The sequence below is a fragment of the Ictalurus punctatus genome, chromosome 13 (genome assembly GCF_001660625.3).
Source record: "Ictalurus punctatus breed USDA103 chromosome 13, Coco_2.0, whole genome shotgun sequence".
In the NCBI taxonomy this organism is placed as follows: domain Eukaryota; kingdom Metazoa; phylum Chordata; class Actinopteri; order Siluriformes; family Ictaluridae; genus Ictalurus; species Ictalurus punctatus.
The window spans coordinates 27,437,898-27,456,246 of record NC_030428.2 but is presented as its reverse complement, the minus strand read 5'-3'; the positions used below and the strand labels follow the sequence as shown (position 1 = coordinate 27,456,246).

The following is an 18,349-nucleotide window of genomic DNA, read 5'->3' as shown; positions in this document are numbered from 1 at the left end:
TTGTGTAGTGCAGGAGTGCTGGTAATTCCCTGTCTAACTATCTGAGAGACGATTCAGCAATCAGGCCGTGTGTGTGTGTGTGTGTGTGTACTGACCAAACCCTCGGCTGTGTATCAACACCGACATCATCGCCGTCAGAAGACGTGAACATTGGATGTGTCGAGTCGAGTCAAATTTATTTATAAAGCACTTTGAAAGACAACGGCAGGTGACCCAAAGTGCTGTACAAAACATTCAAATTCATCACATTGAGTAACATTATAACACAAAGAGTAAACTTTGGACCTCAGGTGAAAAGGGAGACCGTTCCAAAGTCTGGGACCGACTGCGGAAAAGGCTCGATCACACTTTGTCTTATCGTGACAGCGGGGGACGGATAAAAGAAGTCGATTAAGTGATCTCAACGCTTGTAGGAGAGTAACGGTGAAGAACATCAATGTTGTACTTTGGAGCAGAACCAGAAAGTACTTTGTAAGTCACAGATCACTCCAAGAGTTTTGGCATATTTGTTAACAGAGAGAGAGAGAGAGGGCCTAACTAGGCCTCATAATCATAGCAGTGAAAGGAAATATCATATGTATGAAAACTAGGACCCAGGGGAAGCATATAAAGGGAAAACGACAGAGGACCCAATATGGAGCCCTGAGGAACACCACACGATAAGGGGGTGGAAGAAGAAGAGAAATTCCTTATGTCTACTTTCGAAAGTCTTATCTTTCAGATAAGACGCAAACCACTGCAAAGCCAGACCCTTGATACCGACCACAGACTCTAAGCGATTTAAAAGAATACAGTGGTCGATAGTATCAAAGGTAGCGCTAAGATCCAATAAGACCAACACAGCACAAGTTCCAGAGTCAAGTGACATTAAAACATCATTAGTAACCTTTAACCGGGCAGATTCGATGCTGTGTAGAGATTTAAAACCTGACCGGAACTCATCTAAAATACAAGATAGCTGTGTAAAGTTGGATCAAGATAAGGTTTTTTAAAGCGAAGCCTGCACAATTGCGCTATTCGTTCCCATTTTTGGTTCATCCCGAACAGTAAACGCTTCATATTAAAGATATTTACTTCGAGTTTACATTTCCGACGTGAGACCACGCTCAACATAAAACTCTTCAGCTTCTCTTCACACAGCGTCTTTTGAATTGAACCAGAATCCGATATGGGTCCACTTTAATATGAACGCCTGTACATTCGTGTCGCTATCTAGTCATGTGGCAACGGCATAATGCAAAAACGTCATGCAGATACAGGTCAGGAGCTTGAGTGAGCGTTCACATCAAACATCAGAATGAAGACAAAGCCTGATCTCTAAAGTGTGACTTGGTTTTTTGGTACCAGACGGGTTGGGTTTGAGTATTTCAGAAACCGCTGATCTCCTGGGGTTTTCACACACAGCGGTCTCGAGAGTTCAGCGAAAAGCGAAAAACATGACGTGAGCGACAGCTCTGTGGGTTAGAAACGCCTCGTTGATATGAGAGATCAGAGGAAAATGGCCAGATTGTTTCGGATTGAGTGATATTAATCACTCTTTACAACCGTGGTGAGCGGAAAAGCATCTCAGAATCCGAAACACATCGAACCTTTCAACTGTCCAGTTTGGGTGACGTGTACCTCTTGACCTGTATCTGCATGCTTTTATGCATTGTGCTGCTGCGACATGATTGGATGATTGGATAACTGCATAAAGTGGATGGTTAGGAGAGAGAGATAGATAGAGAGAGAGAGAGAGAGAGAGAGAGAGAGTAATTAGCTCTGACATGTTGCATTAGCCTGTGACATTTCTCTTGTCTTGGCTTTTATTTGAGTTTGTGATTAGCAGTAGGAATGAAAGAACGGCTTCCAGTCAACATCGTCAGTCAGACCGCTACAGGGCTTATAGACATGCAGCAACAGCACGAGGATAAACCATGATGACATGATATCCTCAGCTATATAACTCGTTTATCTGCTTAATGAAGTAGGAAATAAAGAGCCATAAAAGTCATGAACTTGTGTGGCTCAGTGGTAATACACTTTACAGACACAGCTAATGCCATGATAGAATGTGTATATGACAGCACAGGGCTTAGATGTGGATCTGGTGGAGCTGTTAAATCTAATCTAACATCTATCAACAGCTAGACAACGAAATTATTAGATTTGAGCTAGGCATTATATCATGAGGTCTCACGGAGGGCATAATAAGAATGATGTGGAGCAACACACACACACACACACACACGCATAAAGGCAGATTGGATTTATTCGGTCTTGTCTTCTTCAGTCTAATCATTGGCACGATGAACGGACGAAGCCGACTAGTTCAAGTACGCTGCTGTGAAAAAGTATTTGCCCCCATTGTAGCTGCTTTCAGCCGGACTAGACGCGACCAGGCCTGATTACTGCAAACCCTGTTCAAGCACATCTACACTTACATAGAACTTTTTCAGCAGCAGGAAGTTGGGTAAAAGGTCTTACAGAGTAACACACTACGTTAACGTTGAAGGAAATTCCAGAAATGATGAGGAAGAAGGTGATTGAAAGACATCAGTCTGGGAAGGGTTAGAAAGATATTTCAAAGGTTCTGGGACTCCAAAGAAGCACAGCGAGAGCCGTCATCTCCGAATGGAAAAACTCGGCACAGTAGTGAACCTTCCCAGAAGTGTCCGACCTTCCAAAACTCCTCCAAGAGCACAGCGACGACTCATCCAGGAAGTCCCAAAAGAGCCAAGGACAACATCAAAGGACGTACAGGCCTCTCCTGCATCAATAAAGGCCACTGTTCATGACTCCACTATCAGAAAGACGCTGGGGGAAAATGTCCTCCATGGAAGAGAGGTGAGGAGAAAACCACTGCTGACCCAGAAGAACATTAAGACTCGTCTGAATTTCACCAAGACACACCTTGATGATCCTCAAACCTTTCGGGAGAATCTTCTGTGGACTGATGAGCTGAAAGTGGAACCGATTGGAAGACAGGCGTCCCGTTACATCTGGTGTAAACCAAACACCGAATTCCACAAGAAGAACATCATACCTACGGTCAAGCATGGTGGAGGCAGTGTGATGGTGTGGGGATGCTTTACTGCTTCAGGGCCTGGGGAACTTTCAGTAATTGAGGGAAACATGAATTCTGTGTCACTGTGTACACGGTGTTTCATTCACCCATTCACACACACTCACACACCCAAGGACACTTCAGCATGTGGAGTCACGTGGGCCGGGAATCGAACCGCCAACCCTACGATTAGTGGACGACCCGCTCTACCACCTGATCCACAGCCGCCCCTTATTATTAGGGGGGGCCATGATAGAGAAGGGCCCATGGGGGAATTTCACCAGGACATGGGGTTATACCTCTACTCTTTTTGTCCTGGGATCTTTCGTGAACACAGAGAGTCAGGACCTCGGTTTAAAGTCTCATTTGAAAGACGGTGCTGTTTTTACAGTATAGTGTCCCCGTCACTAGGGGACCCACACGGATCACAGGGTGAGCGCCCCCTGCTGGCCTCACTAATACTACTTCCAACAGCAACCTTAGTTTTCCCCAGGGGGTCTCCCATCCAGATACTGTCCAGGCTCAACCCTGCTTAGATTCAGTATGAAACCAGGCGAGAACTCCAGAGAGATATGGCTCTTTACTAACAAAAACGCGTGGCCCATGACACAGAGTTGGCTCTTTGCTGTAATGTCATTTTTTTTGGTCAGTTATTTATACGCTAATCCAGCCTACTGTAGATTATTCCTGCACAACTCCATCTCTGAGACACTCCCATTCGATTTGTTTCCTTATGTAGGTCTCTTTCAAAGTCTATAAATATCCATCTTTGCCCTTCTCAGCCTATATTTATCACATGTGCCTCTTTCTTTTATCCAATACAACAGAGTCCTTATGAAGAGTCCTTATGAGCGTCAGAGAAAATCAGGAATGTATATCAGTCTACACTTTTGAATGTTTGGTGTAGATGATCTGTACGGGTTAATCTGATATGAGTCTATTGGATGTGATGAATGTGTGTGTGTGTGTGTGTGTGAGCAAATGGAGAAAGTACCACATTGTCCCAGATTCAGTGAGACAGGAATTCAGCAGAATGTAGCGTGTTCGTGCCAGGCAGGCGCATGTCAGAGCCGGGGTTTTACATTTTTTTCACTGATCGGTTTGATGAGTGTTCGGTATTTGCTGTTTGTGTGCTCAGCGCTATATTTACAGCGAGGACAGGACAGCTTTGTCATTGTTTGTTGGTTTGTTTGTTTTTAGCATCTCCATGCCTTCTGGTGATGGGGGTGGGAGTCGGCATTCCTCCAGTTTTTTTCCGTCCTCTCTGTGTAAAGTCATGCCGGAGTCCTGAAGTCATGAGACGGCGTTCTGAGTTAGACAGTTTCTGATTTATTTATAACTGATATGGATTTTAGCGTCCGTCTCCATCAAAAAGTACGGCTCACGCTTGCCATTAAAGCTGCATTCATGATGATAAAGTAATTTTAATTATAATTTATATTATATTAAGGCCCGTCACGATGAATACATAATCACCTAATCGCAGTTATTTGAGATGATTGTGATTAGCCGTGTGTATTTATTTATCATATAAATGTTTGTAGATGCTCATCATATTTTATTTAATAGTTCGATTTTCCTCTGTTTGTAATTAAACCACAGCTCTGTTGAATTCTGGATTCTGATTGGTCAGACGTTGTTGGTGCGTTCTCGCTACACGTTGAAGGCGTTTCGGTTCGGGATGAGAAGATGAACATGAGACGAGAGAACAGAATGTCGGCTTTCGTTCCCTCACATTTACATCTAGACGTGTTAAACAACTGAGAACGTGGCACCTTCTGCTCGAACACACCTATTTTTTCCCCCCACGTGATCAAAAATATTGGAACGTGTGACTGATAGGTGTTTCTTGCTGCCCAGGTGTGCGCTGTTAAATCGATTTTTAAAAAAAGAATGAATAGCTCTGAACGTCTACTCTTGGTTCGAGCCCTGGGTTTCGCCTGTGAAGACTGCATTTGTTGTTAAAAAGGATAAACCAACATGAACACCAGAGAGCTGTCTACGGGAGAAAAGCGAGCCATTTTGAAGCTCAGAAAAGTGGGACAATCTGTCAGAGCATTGGACAACAATTTGGATATCATGTCATTCTTTAATAAACAAAAACGTGTATGGTGTAAGAGGAATGAGACACTTTCAGATGTGCCGTTATAGGGAAATATTATTTCATAATATTCGGGTTGGTAGATTCGGGTTGGTAACAGTAACTCCACTACATCATGCTCCACACCTCGTCATTGATTATTTTCCTGTTACAGCACTGAGATTGGAACATTGGTGTGTTGTAAAGATTATATCGTTTAGAACAGCAGTTGGATCACTGGTTAAGCGCTTTCTAACGGTTATTAATACGAATATTGACGAAGAAATTATACGACATTCGCGAAAGACTTCAGCAATTAATGTTATTAAATGTGGGGTGCCAATAATTTAAAAACCAGTACTTTGCTTAGACATTGGCACCTTATGCTAAAAAACGTTCAAATGAAACAACACAAAATCCTAGTATATTTAAGCTCAGAAATATCATGTTTGTAATATCTCTATGTTCATTCGTACTCATTTTCATTGAGTGGCAAAAATTCTGGAACTGTGTGGAGCGAATCTGCTGAACTGACTAAAAGTGTGTGTTTGTGTGTGTGAGAGAGGGAAAGAGAGAGAGAGAGAGTGCTGAGGTTTGCTATGTGAGCATCAGAGATGAAAGAGACTGACGGAAGTGTATTATGTTATAAAAACCTGTTGTGTGGTTTTGCGTTGTTTCGCTGCATTTACAACGGTTTCAAAATGCCTTCCCGGTAATAATACAAACATAAAGTCATTAGCATTAATTGTTTCCTCATGACTGGGAAAGAGAAGAATTTTTTTTATAGTGTAGTTGTACAATACATTCACATTTCAAATTGATTAAAAAAACATCATTACATGACACACAAGTGTATGACACAAGTGTTAACTTCATATGATTTACATTACACTACTACACTTTATATACTACAGTTTAGGTTTGGTTAAAATGTATTCAAATATTTTAATAAAGTGACATCAGTGTGAAAATGGCATGTTTGATGTTCATTATGAGGCAGGATTTGTATTAGCTTTGCTAGCAGATTAGCAGAGCCAGCTAACACTACTAGTTGCGTACATTGACCAGAGGCACCAACATACAGTGTGTGTGTGTATATATATATATATATGCCTATATGTGTGTAAATCTTCTTCTATATAGTTGAACGCAAATAAAATAACGCTTTCACTAATCCGTGTGAAAATTGCTTACCATGTTTCCGTGCCAGGCTTTGTATTAGCCATTAGCGGTGCAAGCTAACTAACTAGCTAACTAACTACAAACACTCTCTAGAAGAGACACCAGTGATCTCTTCTACGTCCTTCCAAGCTTTATTCTTCTACGTAATGTCTCTAGACACATTTAATGAGAGGTTGTATATGACAGGATAAGTTTTTTTTATTCCATTTTTGCACATCAGACAGGAAATGTAGCTTCGTGTAAGGGGGAATGTAAAAAATATTTACATATACACACGCGCCATGCGATTGTACCGAGGAATCGTTCTAGCCAATTGTTTGGATTTGTCGTTTGACCTAATACGCGTAAGGTCGAGAAAATCTCACCTCACGTGTCGCACTTTCGATTTGTTGCGCTCGGAAAATGGAATTGAAAATGGCCGCCTGTCTCTTTGTCGCTTGTTAGCGTGAACACAGAGTTGCGTTAGTGTAAGAGCTGAAAAGTAAAATAGTAGCATTGTCCGTTGATTGTCAGTGAAATATTGGGCAGTGTATTTTCATTTGTTTAGTCATTTCCAGTAAACGCTTTATCCTGGATCTGGAGTCTATCCCGGGAACACTGGGTGTGACTCGGGAATACACCCTGGACTGGGAATATACCTTGGATTAGGAATACACTCTGGATTGGGTATACACCTTGGACTGGGAATACACTCTGGATTAGGAATACACCCTGGACCTGGAATACACCCCTAGACTGGGAATACACCCTGGCTGGAATGCCAAGGCATCACAGGGCTAATATACTGTGTATATATATATATATATATGAATGTATTTATTGTAGCACAAGATCACCTCAGTACAGATGTGTGTACACCGAGACGGCACAATGCATGTCGAGACATATTCTATAGAAGCCTCATATACAAGAGAGAACCTCATCATCTGAGAAGAAGTGTGTGTGTGTGTGTGTGTAGAGTCCTTAGGGGACATACAGTGTAGCGAATGAGATGTAAAGCAACTTCAAAAGGACGAGTTAACGGGATTAACTTAATCGTGGCAGGCTCAGACTCATCCCAATGAGTGCACTACACACTACTGTTCAGCCTCTTACAGATAATGCTGAACTTTACTCATCCATCCATCCATCCATCAGTTCACCCATTAATTTGAAGTTAGTTAGTTATTAGTTAGTTATTAGTTAGTTAGTGGTTAGCACGTTTGCCTCACACCTCCGGGGTCGGGGGTTTGAATCCCGGCTCCGCCCTATGTGCGTGGAGTTTGCATGTTCTCCCTGTGCTTTGGGGGTTTCCTCCGGGTACTCCGGTTTCCTCCCCGGTCCAAAGACATGGGTGTGCCTGTGTAGGATAAGCGGTACAGGAATGGGTGGATGGGCATCCACATGTGAGTCCCGCGAACTTCATGGCCACTCACTTACACCTGCATACCGTATACCTAGCCGTCCCATATCGTGTGTCCATCATCTGATGTTGCACTGTATGTCAAACGAATTGTGTGATTAAAAAAAAAAAAAGCCAAGTAAACAGAATCTCCTACAGTAAGTCTCGAATGTTACGTAAAGTGAATCACGGTGTTTAATTTTATGGATGTTTATGGATCGTTAAGTCGGCTGCACTATATGAAAGTTTTTGAACAGGGCTGCCGTTCACACAGCCTTTTATTACAGAGGTAAATGAAGTTCTTTGTTAAAAACTTGCTCACCCTGTTCACACGCCACTATTTCAATATTGAAATATTTGTTGCGCAATGCAGACTTTTTAACATTCTCTATTTTAATTGGCGACAGGAATAATGAGAAAATAGGCGACAGTACAGACATTGTCTTGATGTTTTAAGGTCTACGTGATATGTATGTGTGCATGTATATATATATATATATATATATATATATATATATATATATATATATATACTGCCTAGCGTATTATTAGTCATTGAATTTTTTAACTCTGTATGTTCATGCTGAAATGAATGTGTTTAACAGAAAAGACTGTAACCTTACCAGTATTTAATGCAACAATTTAGCTAATATTAATGAGCTATTATGTTTATTTTATGTCTGTTGCACTTGATTCTTAACTTAACTTTACCTTAATTTAAAGTTTTAACTTAACTATACTTGACTGTTTCTGTATATAGATTAATTTATGTGTATATATATATATATATATATATACATATATACACACACACACAGTGGGGGAAATAAGTATTGGATGCATCAACGTTTTTTTTGCAGTAAATATATTTCCAATGAGGCTATTCGCATGAAATTTTCACCAGACGTCAGTATTAACTCAAGAGATCCGGAAATATAAAGAATTCTCCAACATTAAAGTCTGTAAATTAAGTCACGTGTAATAAAGCGGAATGACACGGGGAAAAAAGTATTGAACACGCTAAGAAAAAGCAGTTCTCCAAGGCAAGGGAAGGCAAGGAACCGGCTGAAATTCTGAAGTAATTACACCCGCTATCTGTGCAAAGGAATATCCGATGGGTTTGCAACCTTACCAGTCTTTATTGCAAGAATTTAGCAAATATTTATGAGCCATCATGTTTATTTTAATGTCTATCATTTATACCATAACGCAGAAACCTATAACCCGTGTCTAGAGATGTGAATCGAGACAACTTCGTACAGGGTGTGTACCCATCCACATTCTGGCTGCAGGTCATGGGGTGGTGCGTTACAGTTTGTTGTGGAAGTGGGCATTGTTCGTAGTCCTTTAACAAGTTTGGAACGTTTCCAACTTCGTCGTTGTGTCGTCGCTCAGGGCCTGCGTTATGAAAGAGTGCGATTATTTAAGCAAATTTTGCAGTTCCACTCTTTGGGAGTTTATTCATTTATTAAACATCGTTCGGCGCAGCGTTGTTCTTTATCCGCTTACTGCTTCATCGGCCATGAGGAGAAAGAAATAAGCTTTTTATAATCTCATAATGAGTCTCAGAATGCGAAGTCTGGCTATATTCGGTATATTTCACTTGAATTAAATACTATTTGTTAGCATGCTGCGGTAAAACGTATTTTTTTAATACGTTAATTAGCATGATTTCTTCCCTGCCGTAAGCTACGTTCACACCTCCAGCACTTTTATGGCTGCAAGTCACCGGTCGTGTGTAACTGTGTAGTCGCCAGTAGGCGTTCCTACTACTGGTTGCCACAGTAACCAGTATTTATCGGTGAGTGGCGCAACTCGCATTCCACTTTGGACAACACATCAGTTTTCCTGCCGCTAAAATGAAACATTCTGGAGGGAGAGCGTTTGGATATCAAATTCACCAGTGTGTGTACATATAGTGCACCAAGTCGCTCCAAATTTGCATAAAGATAAACTTTTCTTGACTTCGTCACATCACTGGACACGCCCACATCTAGTCACCAACGATCGCTGTCGATCATGTCGTCAGCTCTCGTTGAATATTAATAGTCTCCGGTCGCTTTGTTGCTGTGAGTCGCTGTATGATGGTGAACCTAGCTTTAAAGGCACATCGCTGCATAATACACACACACACACACACACACACACACACGTGTTTCGGCTGTCAGTACTTACTAAGGAAATGTATTAACTGTCAGGGATAGTCACAGGACGTGTATAAGAGAGAGTATGAGTGAATTATGTAACGTGTTTCCTTTGAACACTGAGCTTCTGTCTCCTCTCTGTCTTTATCTCTCTCTCACACACACACACACACACACACACACGCACGCAAACCTCCTTGCAACAACGTGTCTTTGAAATTGTGTTTGTATTTTCCACGATCTGCCCAGACGGCGTTTCACGAGCAGTAAAGCTAATATACATTCTGGCTTTTATTCAGATGATATCGGATTGTATCAGGTTTAGGTGAGGGTTCGACCCACTGAAGCAGCTGTTGGGAAATAAACACTCGTGTGTGTGTGTGTGTGTGTGTGTGTGTGAAAAGGTGAAACTCAGGCCCACCTGCTGTGGCTATTATTACAAACGCCAATCACTTTGATCTCGTCATCGTTCATGTCTGTCTATTCTGACTTTTTTTTTCCTGCTGACGATTGTTTTGATATATACACAGTGTGTGAAATAAGTATTGGACGCGCCAATGTTTTTTTCAGTAACTATATTTCCTATATATATATTTATATATTTATATATTTGCTTCCACCTCCAGACTTCACTGCTGGTGTAGTGTTTTTAGGGTGATGTGCAGTGCCGTTTCGTCTCCAAACATGGCGTGTAGAACGACAGACAAAAAGTTCAGTTTGCTCTCGTCTGATCAGTCTGCCCTCTCCCAGTATCTCATAGACTCGTCCAAATGAGTCGTAGTAAACTTTATACGAGCTTCGACGTGCCTTTTCTTCAGTAATGGAGTCTTACGGGTGAGCGTGAGCAGTGCAGTGCATTGCCTGTTGTTTTCTCTGTGACGATGGCACCTGCTGCCTCCGAGTGTTTCTGGAGCTCTTTCCGAGTGGTCCTTGGCTCTTGGGCTACTCTTCTGACTGTTCTTGGGCGGCTGTGGATCAGGTTGTAGAGCGGGTCGTCCACTAATCGTAGGGTGGGTGGTTCGATTCCCGGCCCACGTGACTCCACATACCGAAGTGTCCTTGGGTAAGACTCTGAACCCTAATGGCAAGTTGGGGCCTTGCATGGCAGCTCTGCTACCACTGGTGTGTGAGTGAGTGTGTGTGTGTGTGAGTGGGTGAATGAGACACAGTGTAAAGCGCTTTAGATAAAAGCACTATATAAGTGCGCCATTTACCATTCTTCTGACTCCCTGGTCAGAGATCTTGCGAGGAGCTCCCGTGCGTGGCCGGGTGATGACGGAGCGATGTCGCTTCCACTTGCGGATAACGGCCCCGATGGTGCTTACTGGAAGATTCAGAAGTTTTGAAATACGTCTGTATGCGATTCCATCGATATGTTTCGCAACAAGTTTGCGAAGGTCTCGGGAGAGCTGTTTGCTTTTACCCGTCATGAGATGTATATAATTAGTGTTAACGACTATTAGAAGTTCGCCATGCTAATGTAGCCGTAACTGCGACATAGCTTAGTTAAACATCGAGGCGATGCACTTATATTACAAATTCACATTTACTTAATCGTTTCCTTTTCCGGTATATTCACTTGAGTCCAAAAGTCACGTGATAAAGTTATGCGTATCCAGAGTCGGGTTACGTACGCGTCGATCATATCGGCGCCTCGTTCAGAAAATGCGGATCATCTGCGCGTAGTCCACGCCTCCGAGGCCGCCAGATGTTTATTGAGTATCCAAAGCGAACGTCTAGACGACTACCTTTACACACACTAGCACTCCCGTTTACATGCAGACACGAGGAGCAGCTCACTTTTACGACAATACGATGATATCTGAATGAGAAGATATGAGGAGTGGAGTATATTGTTAATATCCCGCTGCATGAATAGTCCTGTACGAATTTGTTTTAATCGAACGACACGGCTCCCACGCTCATTATTCAGCGGGTTATAAAACAGGACTTGATCCAGCGCGTCCTCGTATTGTGCATTGTATTTATTCATTTATTTTTTTACGACTCGCGCCGACCGCTGTTATACTCGCAGATGAATAAAGCAACGACATTCTCCATCGAGGTCTTAAGATCATGACACGTAGGTGATTTCATCACACTTTTAATCCATCATTCGACGCTGATGTTTGGGTAAATCCGACGCGCTCTCCTGTTACGCTTACAGCTCACGGCGTCATTCATAAAAATGTCGTCCCGGAGAAGCGACGTCTGATTAATCTGTGCACTTTAAAGAGACAATACTATGTTTATGTACTTAACACGGTTTGAATTTTTGCGTATTTACAGCCGAAACGTACATTTCAGCATGACGTTTGACGTGTAAACTGTGCTGCTGGACTTTACTACTGCTCCTCAATAGAGCTGACCGCAACTGAGCAACTAGAATGCACTTAAGTTCAACTTTGAGTGCGACTGAGACACGCCCCTTTTCTCAGCAAGCTCCTCCCCACACGCATAACTTTCACGCAACTTGTCAACAACGCTTACGTCCGTAGTTATGCCTGAGGTCCGAGTACAGCTCGTCCTAAAGGTTACGCAGTGAAGACGCTAAAACGTCAATAATCGTATAATAGTAATAATAATAAGAATAGTTTAAGGTAAGGGAAAGCTTCGACAGCGCTGGGAAAAAGATGGTCTGTGAAACTTTACTAATCTGTAACGCTGTAATTAAACGAACTGGATGTGTGAAGGAATCACCCAGGCGTCATAAATGCCTCTTTGTTCTGTTAAAGCAGACGTCATGTTCATTAGAGCCAGTCTCCGTCCGTGTGTGACCTCGCACTCGCACAAGTGGAGTCCTGATGATAACATTTTTGTCATTACTGTATCGTCAGTCTTGCCTGCGTGATGAAATCAGGAATGCGAGGCCGCAGTTTCGGGGGCCGGTTGCAACGAGGTTAAATAAATAAATAAATACACCGAGGAATCTCGGGGGTTTAATCGCTGTTTTATTTCAGTTACGAAACTCAAAACACAAGGGAAGATAGATTTGGAGTGAGTTTTTGAGTGAGCAGATGAATTTTTTATTATTTTTTTAAAAAAAGCAGGCCCTCCAGGAACTCCGCGATATCCGGAGGAGCTTCCAGTTTTTCGACATGGCCGCAGATTTACCGCCGATTCGGGCCGCGTGACGTCGTCACGACACTCAGTCGTGCAAAAGCCCTCTTCGATTCGAGTTCAGCTAAAAGGTCTCGTTTACCAACAAACAAGTACATGCAATTGCAATTTCACCAATTCGAGTAGCACAAAAAAAAAAAAACGTAAATATTTTCGGGCACAAAATCACACAAAAAAAATCCCCTCGAAATTCTGTACGGGGAAATAAAAAAACCCCTCTGTAAATTATTTTATATACATAGATCCTTGTTCGTCCTTCATGTTGCGCCTTTGTTCTGCAGGAGTATAAATTATTTAGGTTGCCATCAGCAACGCGCGCTTTCAACGCACAGAAAAGTGCATTAACAGCACATCAGCGCTTTAACCGGAAGCCTGCGTCGCACCAATTAGCTTTCATAAATAATCAACCCCCACCAGAAGGGGTTAAATGTCGTCTGCCGCCCCCTCATCCGGTGCCATGAGACCCCTGCGATGGGTATTCGGTTGTAGAGAATGTTCTATTTATAATACATCGCTGCAATAAATTGGCCAGTCTGTCTTACAGGAATTACAGGGTTGCCAGATTGGATTTCACTTCAGTCAGGATTGTGGAGCCGTTCGGTTCATTTGAAATCAATCCGATCTGTAACTTTGCTAAATAAAACGTAAGAGGACTTTTCAGCCCCATTTGATGAAGCCTGAAGACTGAAATCCACCCAAAATAAGAGTCTATCAATCAATAGGTGATTCCTTATTCTATACGTGTATGTATATATTTCTGGAGTGAGCATGTCCTCCCTGTGCTTTGGGGGTTTCCTCCATGTACTCCGGTTTCCTCCTGCAGTACAAAAACGTGTTGTAGGCTGACTGGCGTTTCCAAATCGTCCGTCGTGTGTGAACGGGATGTGTCCCATCCTGGGTGTCCCCTACCTCGTGCCGCGAGTTTCCTGGGACAGTCTCCAGGCTCCATGCGACCCTGTGTAAGATAAGCGGTGCAGAAAATAGATGGATATTTTTTCCACATAGTAAGAAAATGCATGTCCTCCCCATATCCATGTGGGTTTGTTCTGTGTTCTTCTCTACCCGCTATCCAAAAACATGCCAGGAAATGGATTGGCTCTGGACTGGCGTCCCATCCGGTTTGTATTCCCGCCTCACACCTAGCGTTCCAGGGATAGACTCGGATCCGGATCCACCACGGAAAAAAAGCCTTTACTGAAGTGGAATGAGAGAATGAATGATTAGAAAATTCCAGTGCAGATTTTCCTGCGGGACTTCTGGGGAAACTTGCTCATATTTGTCATCTACCGAGCAACCAAACCTGTCTGAATACACCGTAACAATGAGAACTGTTTTGTTAATCACTAACGTTAGTTAACCAGCACACAGGTTCTATGGCTGCAATTTTTTTCTCGTACCCGGTCATTCTCTGATCTCTGCCGTGATTGGTCCAAAAAACGTGCATTAATTAGTGACATCACTAGTACTGAGAGTGTCGCTGGAAAAATCCCAATTTAGAGCGAAAACAATTGAGATGTTGTGCAAAGTGTAGACTTGTCCGAATTATATGAACGATGTCGGTGGTGCTACAACTTAATCCCTATTTGGATTGCATTAGTTATATCATCAATGACATTTTGACTCTCTGAAAGAAAATAAAGACGCCCTAACATGCAAAATTCCCAGTATGCTGTCCATTTCCACCACGTACGCTTTTTTGTTTATTGAGTTCCTGCGTTGTAATTATGACACTGTCGTGCCATTATATGTGCGTTCACCTTGAAATGACGATATATATTTACAGGATTGAACGCAGCATAATCCCTGGACACACACTAAAAAACTTAGCTGGGTCGTGGGTGGGTTGTTGTCAATCTGGCAACCCGGACAATCAGCTATGAGCCTTTAATGCCAGAGTGCTTCACTTCCAGTGTGCGCTCACCTCAGAGCTGAGACTCGTCATAGAGAGGATGTCGGATGAGAATAGACTCGGATAAAACAGGATTGTTCTCTCGGATATTTAAAGAATAACAAATAAATAAATAAATAAATAAATAAATAGATAGAGGTTTCGATTCGGATTTCCACCTGAGACCTTGACAGTGAAGAGTGAAGAAAATGCCAGAGAAAAAAGGTGAGGCTGGTGTTCTGTCAAACTGTAGCTTCGTGCTGTGTAACGTTGCTTTTTCAAATAAAAAAAAAACTTTAAAAAAAAAAAAAATGTATACATGATAATAGTACTGTCTGGGTATTGAATGTAAACCTCAGAATGGATTTAACCCCATGAATAAGAGCATACAGGTGGAATGATGCTGTCAGTTAATTGTCATTTGTTTTAGGTGGGCAGAAAGGGGTGGCAGAGTTACACTAAGGGGTGGCACCGCATACGTTATTCATAGTACAGTTCTTTTGGTAAATCCTTAGTACAAAAAGAAAGATCATGCTATGACACTGCAGACGAATTGGTTTCATAGTTGTTCTAAATATTTGAGGGATTTGATCCAAAAACGTTCATTTGGGGTGGCATTTGGGGTGGCGTTTGGGGTGGCAAGGCTTATTTCAAGGACCCTTGTGCGAGTCATTAGTGATAGTGTGCGAGTGGTTGGGAAAAGGAAGGATTTTTTTTATGTTATAATAATCACGATGAACAAAACAACCTGATGACACAATGACCGAATGAATCCCATTGCTATGATTTAGCCGGAAGCCGATGGTTTCATCACGTGGCGATGACAGCACGATATTTTTTATTAAATATGGGAGTAATTTGTGCAGCACGCACAAGAACAACATTTTCAGCGTTCCACCTAGTGTGTAGTCTGCTGCTTGTGCACTCCATGAGCTGTAATGCAATCTGGACCCTCTGGGCAATAGGCCGGTCCAACTCAGTGTGTGTGTGTGTGTGTGTGTGTGTGTGTGTGTGTGTTTATATAATAAAGAAGGCATGCGAGATAAACAAAGGGTGGTGCAGGAACACTGTGATGGTTCCCAGATGCTTTGTGAGGTCGATTTGCATGCATGTAGAGAAATTATTGTTTTCAAAAATGATCGTTCCTCCGGAGACACGCTAACGACCAGAGACGTCACTGACGACGCGGGTTATCTGAATGCCTTTTCATATCACGTTGGCGTTACGGGAAGTACCGAGCGTTCAGTAACAAACAGAAAAGTTCAGGACCCTCTTGTGTTTTGTATTCAAATGTCATTTAAAAAAAAAAAATTCCTATCACTACGCTCCGGGAAATACTGGAAACTGCTGGTGAGAGAATCTCAGCAGTGTCACTGATGTCACCGGCGAAAATAAATAAATAAATAAATAAATAAATAAATAAATAAATAAAGGATTGCCAATAAATTATGGTAAAATGCCATAAAAAAAAAAAGTGTTATTGTGGAGAGGTGTGGATTATTTGTCCAGCACGAAGGCTCACCCCTCCCCCTCCCACTTTCCCCTCCCCCTCCCACTTTCCCCTCCCCCTCCCACTTTCCCCTCCCCCCTGTTCACCAGCAGCTCAACACAGAGTCGCGATACTCTACGCACAGAAACCCAACAGAGTCCCGACTCGTCTTATAACAGAGCTGCTGCGATAAAATAATTCACCTGTTTATCCTATAAACGTAGATACTCTACACTCTTAAAATGAATGGTTCTTCAATGCTTCTTTACAGCACCATAGGTTCTGCAAAGAACCTTCTTCTTGTCAAGAACCGTCTTTCATTGTATAGGGTTCCTGCGTTGAACTATTCGGTCCTTTTGTTTCTTCCGAGCGGTGTACTGGTCCTTCAAGGTATCATCCATCCCTTAACAGGATAATGTGAACCCTGTAAGGTTCTTTGTGGGTTCTGGAAAAGGTTCTCCTGGGATCACTCTTAAGAACCTTACTTACGATCCTTCGAGTCATAACTAAGTGTGTGGGCCGTTAAGAACCCTTTCTGGGGTCTTTAAAGCACTGGTGAATAGCTGGTTCTCTAAAGGGCTTGCGAGTGAAAGGTTCTTTGTGCATTTAAAAGCGTTCTCCGACGCCGTCGGGCTGAAAAGAGACTTTTTTGGATTCAAATTGGAGCTATTATTTTTTATGTCCAAGCCAGTGTTACGCAAGAACCGTTGAGCGTCCTGAGTTTTCTTTTTTTATTATTATTTATTTATTAACAGTATAAAACGTTTTCCTGTTAGGAGATCTGAATACACTTTGTTTAAGAATGTAGATTGATATTTTTTTTTCAAATAAAATCATCATGGTCGTGTAGCGGTTCCTTAAAGCGATTAGATCGGGGCGTCCACCAGCTGCCAGGGGCAGAATTTCACAAGGCGGTGTGACATTTCTCAGGTTTATAATAGCGAGGCTTAATTGAGTGCTGCGCGGCTCCTCTTGCGGTGTTGGAAAGCTCGTCCGGGTGTACGTCACGCTCTAATAATTTTAAACAGCTCGACACGGCGTGACTCGCGAGTGTAAAAGTTGGACACGACCGCCTGTCCTCCACCCGCGTTAAAACGCACGTCCCATCCAAGTCATGATGCAAGTCTCATTTCCAGGAAATCCTGTATCTGGTGTCGCCTCCTGGATCCATCTGGAACCTTTGTGCTGGGAGAACTTTTCCTTCTCATTCCTTGCTTTTTTTTTTTTTTTTTTTTTTTTTTTTTTTTTAATGGGACATCTCTCTAACAGCTCTGTTAGCGACAGAAAAAAAAACATTCGGTGTTCATGGGAAACGAGGCGGGGTTTTACCGGCGTCCATCGCCGTTATATGACGCTTTGAGCCGATCAGAATCCGTGCCGCTCGATCCAGGCTTGCAATGGAGACGGGAGATGACGTGACATATGGATTCGTTCCGGCAGACGGCAAGACGGCGGCGTACCGTATCCGCTTCCTGTTGCTGGGTCTCTGTGATCAGAAACGACGGCAGACGATCCGGTAACTGTCCGGCCTCGGACAGCTCAGACGCCATGTGAAATGTTATTGTAGCACAGTTGATTGAATTCGTGAACGCCACGTTAAGACCAAATCAAACCGAAAAGTGTTTTTAAGGCTTGTTTTGGATCCATGTCACAGGACAGGTGCAGTGACGTTTTAATCGACGCTTTAATCCGCAGCGCGCGTGTAAAAACGCAACCCCGCCCAAACTCGTATCTTGTATCGACGATGCATTAACAGATGACGCAGCCATTTTTGTGGGAGGTGTATTTTGATACATTATACAAGACACCCCAAATAATAATAAAAGAACAGCATATGATATATGGCAAATGAAGAAAAAAAAAAATGTCGTAAAACAAAACTGAATTGAAAAAGTAATATCAAATATAATAATACAAACCGTTGGCACCCTGTCCAGGGTGTACCCCGCCTCGTGCCCCATGCTCCCTGGGAGAGGCTCCAGGTTTCCGCGTGACCCTGAAGGAAGGATAAGCGGTATA

General features: G+C 42.6%; 1 protein-coding gene across 7 annotated transcripts in view; it reads left to right on the top strand.

Moving 5' to 3' along the window:
• The window catches only part of ablim2 (actin binding LIM protein family, member 2), a 105,820-nt gene that overhangs the window by 3,393 nt on the left and 84,078 nt on the right, over positions 1-18,349 (top strand). The window contains exon 1 of one of the 7 annotated variants that reach the window (XM_047159201.2): positions 11,286-15,066. The exons of 1 other annotated variant lie outside the window; for it this stretch is intronic. In XM_047159201.2, coding sequence (XP_047015157.1) covers positions 15,051-15,066 — 16 coding nt within the window. In that variant the 5' untranslated portion in view covers positions 11,286-15,050. Of the gene's footprint in view, positions 1-11,285; positions 15,067-18,349 lie in introns of those variants that run through there. 5 more of the 7 variants (XM_017483565.3, XM_047159202.2, XM_047159203.2 and 2 more) reach the window with 5 other exon arrangements.